Source organism: Jatropha curcas, chromosome 5 (genome assembly GCF_041381405.1).
Source record: "Jatropha curcas cultivar XTBG-Jc1 chromosome 5, XTBG_Jcur_1.0, whole genome shotgun sequence".
Lineage (NCBI taxonomy): Eukaryota > Viridiplantae > Streptophyta > Magnoliopsida > Malpighiales > Euphorbiaceae > Jatropha > Jatropha curcas.
Window position 1 is genome coordinate 24536889 of NC_143155.1, and position 9333 is coordinate 24546221.

Below are 9333 nucleotides of genomic sequence, written 5' to 3' on the forward strand. Positions count from 1 at the left end.
AGTGGTTGGAAGGTGACGTGGCTCATACACGTGTAAGAGAAGTAACTGTCGGGATTCGGGGATTACGAGGACAGATTATATGGTTGAAGTGAGAGTTAGTGGCTGGCGTGAGCGTGCGAGAGAGCTGTCAGACACGTGCGTAGGTCGTTGAAAGCAAAAGCAAAAACGGACCCCACTCCACCGCAAATCCACAAACCACAAACCTCCACATCTTGCAAAACGACAAAATATTGAGCGTGTCATCGAAATCTCTACAAAAATAATTTTCTTTTTTTCTTTTTTAATTTCATTAGCGTCCAAAATAAAAATTAAAAACAAATAAATAAAAATTGAAAAAACAACTCTAATGTGATTTTCATGGCTTGGCTCACATGGCCCGGCTCACATGGCCCGTCCTATAACTATAACTATCACACACAACTCCTCACCCTTTCTCATCATTTTGTAGCTCTCCTTTTCTCTCATCTCCTCTCTGCATCTTTTCAAATTTCAAAGTTCTCTGTAATCCTCCTTCCTTTATTTTTTTTTTTTTTTTTTGAGCTTTATTTTCTCTCTATGAACTTAAAGAAAGCTACAATATAACTAGCCTGCCTGCATTGCCTTTACTTTTTCAATTTTCTATACAAAAAGACACAGCAATATGGAGAACAATAATGAGTGCAGAGATTTTAGCAAGGTAAAGTGGAAGAGAAGACGGAGAAGAGCTGTTCGCGGGTCGGTTAGAAGTAAGGTGAAGAAATTGCAGAGATTAATTCCAGGTGGAAAAGGGTTGCAGCCCGACCACCTTTTTTTAAGAACGGCTGATTATATATTGCAGTTGAGGTTGCAAGTTAATGTTTTGCAAGCGCTTTCCAAGATTTACACGCCATGATCCAAAGCTTGATATAGTAGCGTATGTCTTTTTTTTTTCTAATTATTTTTTCGGCATATATATTAAGTTTAATTTATAATATAGACTTGATTATTGAGTATATTACTTCTGTAATACGATTATAAGTTAATGCATGTTCTTTTCTTGTAGCTTGTTTCATTATCTATCTATGCAATTATCAAGATTTTACACCAGCAGCAGCTAGTTAATTAGTTTCTTTATTATTGGAATTTTGCTTTTCTAAAACTTAAAATAGTACAATATGAAGCGTTAAGACACCGGCAATCTTGATTCTTTGAGTAAGATTTTTAGCTCTATATATAGCCTTTTGATCTCTTCTTCTTGCATATTTGCTTTCAGGACTCCTTATTATTAATTTTCTTGGAGCACTTTCACATTCATTCTTTGGCTATTCAGATTACCTCTTTCTCTCTCTCTCTCTCTCTCTCTCTCTCTCTCTCTCTTCAAAGCCTTAAATTGAAGGATAACCAGTCATATGAAGCCTGCTGCACTAGTACAAGTACTAGCTAAGTACAGATACATTTCTTCTCTCTTTTAATATTTTAGCTTAGCATCTTCCAAAAAGAAAGCTTAATGTGAAAATTTCACATATAATGATCCATTCTAATCAAATAAACATTTAATGAATTCAAAACCTTATCAATGTTGAAATATATAAATGCATCATTCGCATTCAATAAATATATATCAAAAATCTAATTATTTTATGTTTTCAATACTAGTTGATACACTGATAATCATATATATATGGTTAAGTGAATCGAGTGTATACTGTAAAATTTATTCATTAATTCTATATTAAAAAAAATTTGAATGAATTTCATATCCACTCATTAAAAAATGGAATGTATAAATTAATTAATTAATAACTACAAGTGACACTTGAAGGAGTAATACACACACATAGATATATAGATGTAAAAAAACATTCCCAAGTGCTCTCTCATGGATATCAAGGTCGGCAGGACTGTCGGTAGGAGCAATTTATTAGGGCTGTTCTAATTTACTTGTATTCTTCTGGACCCACAGAGCAAACCATGCTTATATTCATATATAATAATTTAATTTATAATGGCACTCTGCTTATTGATTAATAAAAGCAAATCCATTAGCTGTAAGAGAAGTTCTCTTTTTCCAAATCTTGTAATAAAAACTGCTTCTCCAACAAATTAAGCATAGAATTAAACCAGACCAAACCTAAGAACTGCAAACAACTGTCCAAACAACATTAAATCAAACCACATGTACACAAGACAAGCAATGGCTACCTACTGGCTATCTATGGATGACATAACATATATAAACCCAATGGAGGGAAGGTCTGTATGTACATATGAAGACACGATTTGCAATTTTCATACCATAACCATGTCCTACCATCTTTTCAATTGCTTTATTATTGCTTACTGCCAGCCATACAATTTCTATAATATTTCAGTTGCAGCTTTATATATCAAGGTCTCTCCATCTCTTTTCTTTTGTTTTCTTATATATATATATCTATGTATGCAAACCCCAAGCTAGCACAATCCTTGCCTACCCTGGTGTATGGGATTATTCTTATATTAAGCTAATAATTGATTATTATTTAGAAAAATATTACAAGTTTTTACTAGTTTGTCCTTTTTTTTTTTATTTCCTTGGATCGTAAATAATTCTCTTTTGGGTAAAGTAGGCAAGAAATGAATATTTGGTTTCGTGGAATTGAAATTTTCTCTTTCTCAAGGACCATGGAGAAAAATATTATGAACCCACTGCCTATATTTTGAATTGGGCCATTCAACATCATTGTCCATACTAAGAATTGGGGCTTTCAATCTTTGAATGTCAATTTCTGGCCCGTTTTTATTACACAATTGAGATATTTCAATATTTTACTATTATAATTGAATTTATAACGAATATTTAATTACTAAATAAAAATTATAAAACAAATTATTTTATGCCAATTATTTGTTAAATGCACAAAATAAGTAAATGGATTTTGTATTTTTAAGTATTACGCAAACATTATTAATTAAATATGAAACGAGGGACAGATGAGAAATATGAATTTTAATTTTGATTTAAAATTAATCTAAAAGCATTTGTTTTTAGTGGGTATCCAACAGGAAGAAGCTTGTTGTTTGCACATGGTTCTATGAATCATATACTGTCACACGTTCAATATGTGTGTCGTGACAGAATAGAATTTCAATAATCGAAGCATTGGTGTATTGGGCTTTGGCTCGTCAATAGAATGGGCTTTCCCCTCAGGGCTCAGCTCGTCAAACGTCGGTTGTTATTTCTTTTTGCATTGGGCTTTGGGCTTGGTTGGGCTAAAAGTTCTCTTATCGAAGCATTTGATAGTTACTAGTACTACCTGCTACTTGCTTGTCAATTTATGCTAATATGATATTGAACTAATGATATCTTATGAGCATCAAGAGTTACTCAACAAAGGTACATTCAAATTTAAGCTCCGTTGAAAAATTAAACTCGAATTCAGCTTATTTATAATTTATAATTAAAAAAATTATCTCTTTTCAAGCTCAAACTTCACTCGTTAAATTTGAAATGAATTTAGATATATTTTTTTTTTTTCAAATTAAATATCAAGCGGCTTACAAGTTACTTGACTTATATCTCCTTACGTATCAATATAAATTGATAGCGTTAAATTATCAAAGGCTCAATTGTAAAAAAATGCAAATTACTGCAATCAAAATATTTTTAATGGATAGAAAGAATGATAAAATACTCATAATGTATTAATTCATTTAGAATCAAACATAAATAACAATAAACATATTTTTCAATAATCACTTTATAAAATGATGATATATGTTATTCGATAAATATAATAATTTCTAAGTGATTGAAAAAAATACATAACTGCTATAATATAGAAATACATTAGTTAAGGAGGGCATAGCTTGACCTTACAATTAAGATTAAGAAGGGCAAAAAGAAAATTTTCAAAAATTTGGGGAGTCAAATTAAGAAAAAATATTTTTACACCATTTTATAAAGTAAAATTTCAAAAACCATTGGAGCTTTGAGGTTTGGGCTCCCCTTACACCCATGATAGTTAATAAAGTAACAAGTCTTTGATTTATAAATTTATTCAAAGTAAAATTTTTAATGGCAATTTAATAAAAAAAAATATATATATATATATATTTAACCAAATCAAATTATATAATGGAAGCATTTCGAGGGCCATGTCTATATAAATATAAGCCCTAGAAGTATCACGTTGAGAATTGTTCGTAACAACATGTGTAATAAGCATTATATAGTCATTTAGATTGTTGAAATTTCTTTTCATGAATTTTGTGAAATTTATATATTGTCTGAAAATAAAACTATTAGATTTGAAGAGTATTTTTGTAATGAAATAAATGGTTTAAATTTTAATATTAATAGAAAAAAATAGAATTATAGAATTTTATCTCCAACGTGGATTTATTTTTTAATTTTTCTAAAATGGTGAAATTAAATTCACGGTTGGATTTATCAGTTCTATAGATTTTGACATTTTTTTTTCTCAACAAAATAGAAGAATTCAGTAAATTTATAAAGCGCTTAAATTTCACTATCTAAACGACTTCTATATATTAAAAGTAAGGAAATAAGGAGAAGATGTTTGGGAATGGAAATTAAGGCAAATTTCCTTTTTTTTTTTTTAAAAAAAAAAAAAAAACACATTCCCTTACTTCATGAGTAAAAAGAGAGAAAATAGAAAGAACAAAGAACAAATGGTGAAAACATCACATGGGAATCACAATTATTACCCTATAACATTTATTTTATTTGAAACAACATAGTGACAAATATTTTATTATAAGGTAAATATTTTTCTTGATCCATACAAAATAAATTTTCTTCTCAATTTTCTTTCTTAGCATGGTATCAAAACAAAAGAAGAAAAATATTTCTCTTTTTCTTTCTTTTTTCTCTAATTTTCTAACCCTAATTCTTGCTTCGGGTTGCTGCTGTTTTTTAGCAATAGTCCCTACCTCTTATTTTTTATTATCTTTTCCGCTTCATCTTCTTTTGCTTTATAAACTCAAATTTATTTTTTCTACAACATATCTATTTTTTCCTTTTTTTTTTTTGTTGGTTGTGTCCATATTTAGAGTTTTCTTTCTCCATTTTTTATGATGATAGTCCCTCTCCGTGAGGATTTATCACTAAATAAAAATTATAATATTTTATTTTATTTTCTTGGAGGTTTTAGATCTTGATTTTTAGATGTGGATCTTCAATCAATAGAGTATGGTAATGCGGTCTGTTCCTCCATTGATATTGTTGGCAAGCAGTGGAAACTCATCTGTATTCGTTATATGTTGCAAATTATTGAAAAAATAATATAGTTATATAAGATCCAAAATAGTTATTATTTAACGTCTAAATCAATTAATGGACTAGTTACTGCTATGAAGATTTATATTTTTTATCAAGATCAATTCTAAGTGGAAATATCTAATATTATTTTTTAGTTTTAGTTTCATTATTCAAAAAGATATAAATTCATTTTTTTCATTAAAAGATCAGCGAACTCTATTCATTATTAAAATTCTATATCTGGTCTTTATGTTTATTTATACTTCTTAATATTATTATTAATAAATTACATTTAAAAAAAAAAAAAAAAAACAAGAGCAGAAAAAACAAAACTCAGCACTATGTTTTTTTAGTTTCCACTTTTATATGTTTTTTTCCTCTCTTTCACGGCTTAAAAGGAAAAGTCTGTGGCGGAAAGAAAATGAAAGGGGCGATTGCTATCATTGATCGATAACTTTCCGTGACACAACACAAGAAATAAAATATTAGTAAAAAAGGATAATAATGTTTATAAATTACCGTTCTTTATGGGTCCCTGGACAAATTCATTTTTGGAAGCTACTAGCCCGTTCGGCTGTTCCACTGCTCCTCCATTTTCATCCCCTTCTCTTTTTCCTTCTAAAATATATAAAGAAATATTATAAACCCCTCAAAAGAGTTTCCATTGCTCTTATTAGGGTTTTCTTGCTTTCTTTTTTGTTTTTTTCTTTTCATTTTTGTTTTTCGGACTCTGCAACAAGCACTGTCCAAGCTAGACTCATCAAAGTGAATAATTAGCTCCATTAATGGCAGATTGTTTTTTTCGGGGACTGAGGTAGGTAAATGACAACTACATCTTAAAAGGGGTAAAAGGTTTTTTTTTTTCAGTTTACTTGTAAACTAATGAGTTGTGTTTCATGTCAAAGCAAGGGCACAAAATGGCATCTTTTTTTTTTTTTTTTTTTTAATCTCCAAAATCTCATATTTAAGCAATCATTTTGATTTCAAAAGGTTCTCTTCAAATTCTTGAGAGTGAAATGAACTGGGTTTCTTGCAAATGTAAAAAATATTGTGCCTTTGCTTGTTTACTTCAATATATGCGTTTGGTTTGATCTCAAAGAGCGAGGAATATATGGGTGACAATACCACTGTTTAATCAAAGAAAGAAAGGAAAAATTGACTGTGGTTTTGTATGTTAATCAAGCAAAATGTCTTGGATTGAGTCTCAAATTATGCAAAAAGCTGGTGACTTGTCTTACCATCCTCACTATTTGCATTCATCTTCTTCCTCTCCTTCCTCATCTTCTCCTTCGTTTCCATATAATAGTGATTACCAGAAACAATCTTCTTCTGGTAACAAAATAAGCCCAGCTATCCTTTTTATTATAGTAATTCTAGCTGTTATATTTTTCATTTCTGGTCTCCTCCACTTGCTTGTTAGATTTCTCATGAAGCATAGATCTTCTTCCACTTCTTCTTCAGTCTCTGAATCCAATAGATACCCAGAAATGTCAGGGTCTGATGCTTTCCAAAGACAGTTACAACAACTCTTCCATCTTCATGATTCGGGACTGGATCAAGCTTTTATTGATGCATTGCCTGTTTTTCTCTATGAAGAAATTATGGGTCTAAAAGAGCCATTTGATTGTGCTGTTTGCCTTTGTGAATTCTCTGAGAAAGACAACTTGAGATTGCTCCCTTCTTGTAGTCATGCTTTCCACATTGATTGTATAGACACTTGGCTATTGTCTAATTCAACTTGCCCCCTTTGTAGAGGTACCCTTTATACACCAGGGCTTCCTTTTGAAAACCCTGTTTTTGATTTTGAAGAACAGAGGGAAGAAGATGGGTTTTCAAGCAATTCAGCAAATGGAGTCTCTTTAGGCCAAAAACCAGTAGAGAATGAGAGAATCAATTCCAAGAGAGTTTTTTCTGTTAGATTAGGGAAATTTAAAGGCTCAAATAATGAAGCAGTAGAAAGAGGAATTGGAGAGACCAGCAGTAGTAATTTAGATGCAAGACGATGTTTTTCAATGGGGTCATACCAATATATTGTTGCTGATTTAGATTTGCAAGTGGCTTTACTTCCTGATAGAGGTGTTAAAATTGTGAAAGGAAGAAATGGACAAAATGGGAATTCATCAGTTGATGGGGATGTTGAAGGGAAGAAGATTAACATTAGAAGCAAAGGTGAAAGCTTTTCAGTTTCCAAGGTATGGCAATGGTCTAGGAAAGGTAAATTCCCAAGTCCTTCAGTAGAAACCCCAATGGGTACTTCTTCTTTAGCTGTGGGTATGCCATGGAGTTATAGAACCCAGAGTACATGAAGGTACTGTTTTTCTGTGCTTTCTTTGTAATTTGTACTGTTCACATAACATAAATGAATCGAATTATTTAACACATTTCTTTTGTGGCTTTTGCTTTATTTTCATCTTTAATTTGATTATTAATTGTTCACTTTTCACTGCAATGCAGCTTCTGAGAATTTTTCTTCTTTAATGTAACACTTTAGTGGGAAGTGGTAATGTTACTTTTATCTTTCTCTTTTTCAGAGAAAATGCTATTCTTTTTTGTATTAACTTTAGTCCTTCGTGTATGGTACTTCCTGGGTTTGGTTTTATGGAATTTTTAAGGGCAAACTAGCATTTTCCAAAAGCCCTGCTGGTGATATTTGAAAATTCTTGACTTTAGTAGGTATAGGCAGTTGTCTTGTACGCCTAATCAATGGTTAAATCAAATTTCAAAAATTATTTATTAATAAAATATTTATCCTTTATTTTTCCATGGGAAAAAAAAAAATATATTTACACACCCACTCAATGTATGTGTCTTTTTTCTGAATAATTGAACTGTGATAGGATCCAGAGTCCCATTTTCCGCCGGGAATGGAAGAGAAGACTGCTTAAAATGAAAAGTGCTTTGAGGCCTTGCCTTGGTAATCTAGGGTTGTAATATGGTCAGTCAGAGTCTCGTGTTGCTTTACGAAGGGCGTATAATCTCTCCCTCGTCTCTTTCAGCTAAAACATTTTTTTTTTTCTCCTGGGTTGAGTGATGATGGTGGGATCCGTGAAAAGTGATTTAAGGGACTCTTGTGATGAGGAGCCATAATTTGGATCGTTGACATGAAATGTGGGGTTGAAGTGTAGGGTCATGGAGTGCCCTCCCAATGCCGTGCTGTGCCCCGCCCATCAAAAAATGATTAACTTAACTAAAGAGAAAAACATATTTCTTTTCTATTAAAAAATACCTTTCAATAAATAAATAATAAAGAGCGCATGTGTTTTTTTCTTTCTTTTAATAGATAATAAAACCTTTGAGTTATTAATTAAATTACTTGTGCATGGTATTAGAGATTAATGATTTTAGATTGAAGATTAAAGGTTGAAACTTTCTGCATTGTATTTTACATGATAAAAAAATGAAGTAATTGGTAATTGAACTCACAGAAATGAGCACATCTGGATTTAAGAGGACAAAATCCATAAGAAGTGCAGTTTGATTTTGAACCACACCCACTGAGCCATGTGCAACTGTAGCTGCTAATATAAGATGATAGGCATCAGGTAAGCCAAAAAGATGGAAATGATTGCATCAGTAGTTGTTGGCAAGTAGAGATCATTGTAATAATGCCAACTCCACAAGTCACATACAGCAAGTAAATATGATATATATCCCATGTCATCTTGATGTAATAATGCAAAATAATAGACTGTCGAGAGAGAGAGAGAGAGAGAGAGTGGTTAGTGCGTTGAGCAGAGACCTAAGCATAGATTTCCTTATTCCAAGTAATCAGCATATATTAATGGGCAGTTGAGAAGAGAATCCTATATCATTTTTGTAGGATCTGTTGTCACTTTATAAATATATATAATATAACACTGATAAAAAAATAAATTTGAAACGACAGATATTATCAGCTGTCGTCCATATATAACGGCATTCCCGTAAACTTCAAGTCAGTGCCAGCTAAGAAGCCCTTCAACATTTACGAGCTAAAAGCAAATCCATTTATTTAAATATTAAAAAACTGTATAGCTGTGTATAAAACTTCCCTTTTGCCTTGGGAGAGAGGACCGTTTGTTTAAATTGAAGCAGATTAAGATTCAATGTGGATTAGTAAATTACGCTTAATA

The 9333-nt window shown here is 31.3% G+C and overlaps 2 protein-coding genes across 2 annotated transcripts; both read left to right on the top strand.

The window, feature by feature from the left end:
* Positions 1-423: 423 nt before the first annotated feature.
* On the top strand, positions 424-1020 carry LOC105649864 (transcription factor PAR1). Its single transcript, XM_012236678.4, has one exon. The coding sequence runs from the start codon at positions 641-643 to the stop codon at positions 869-871; it is 231 nt and encodes a 76-aa protein (XP_012092068.1). The 5' UTR covers positions 424-640; the 3' UTR covers positions 872-1020.
* A 4749-nt stretch (positions 1021-5769) lies between these two features.
* Positions 5770-7602, top strand: LOC105649865 (RING/U-box superfamily protein). Its single transcript, XM_012236679.4, has one exon. It carries the CDS (start codon positions 6409-6411, stop codon positions 7525-7527), a length of 1119 nt encoding a protein of 372 aa, XP_012092069.1. The 5' UTR covers positions 5770-6408; the 3' UTR covers positions 7528-7602.
* The last annotated feature ends 1731 nt before the right edge of the window (positions 7603-9333 follow it).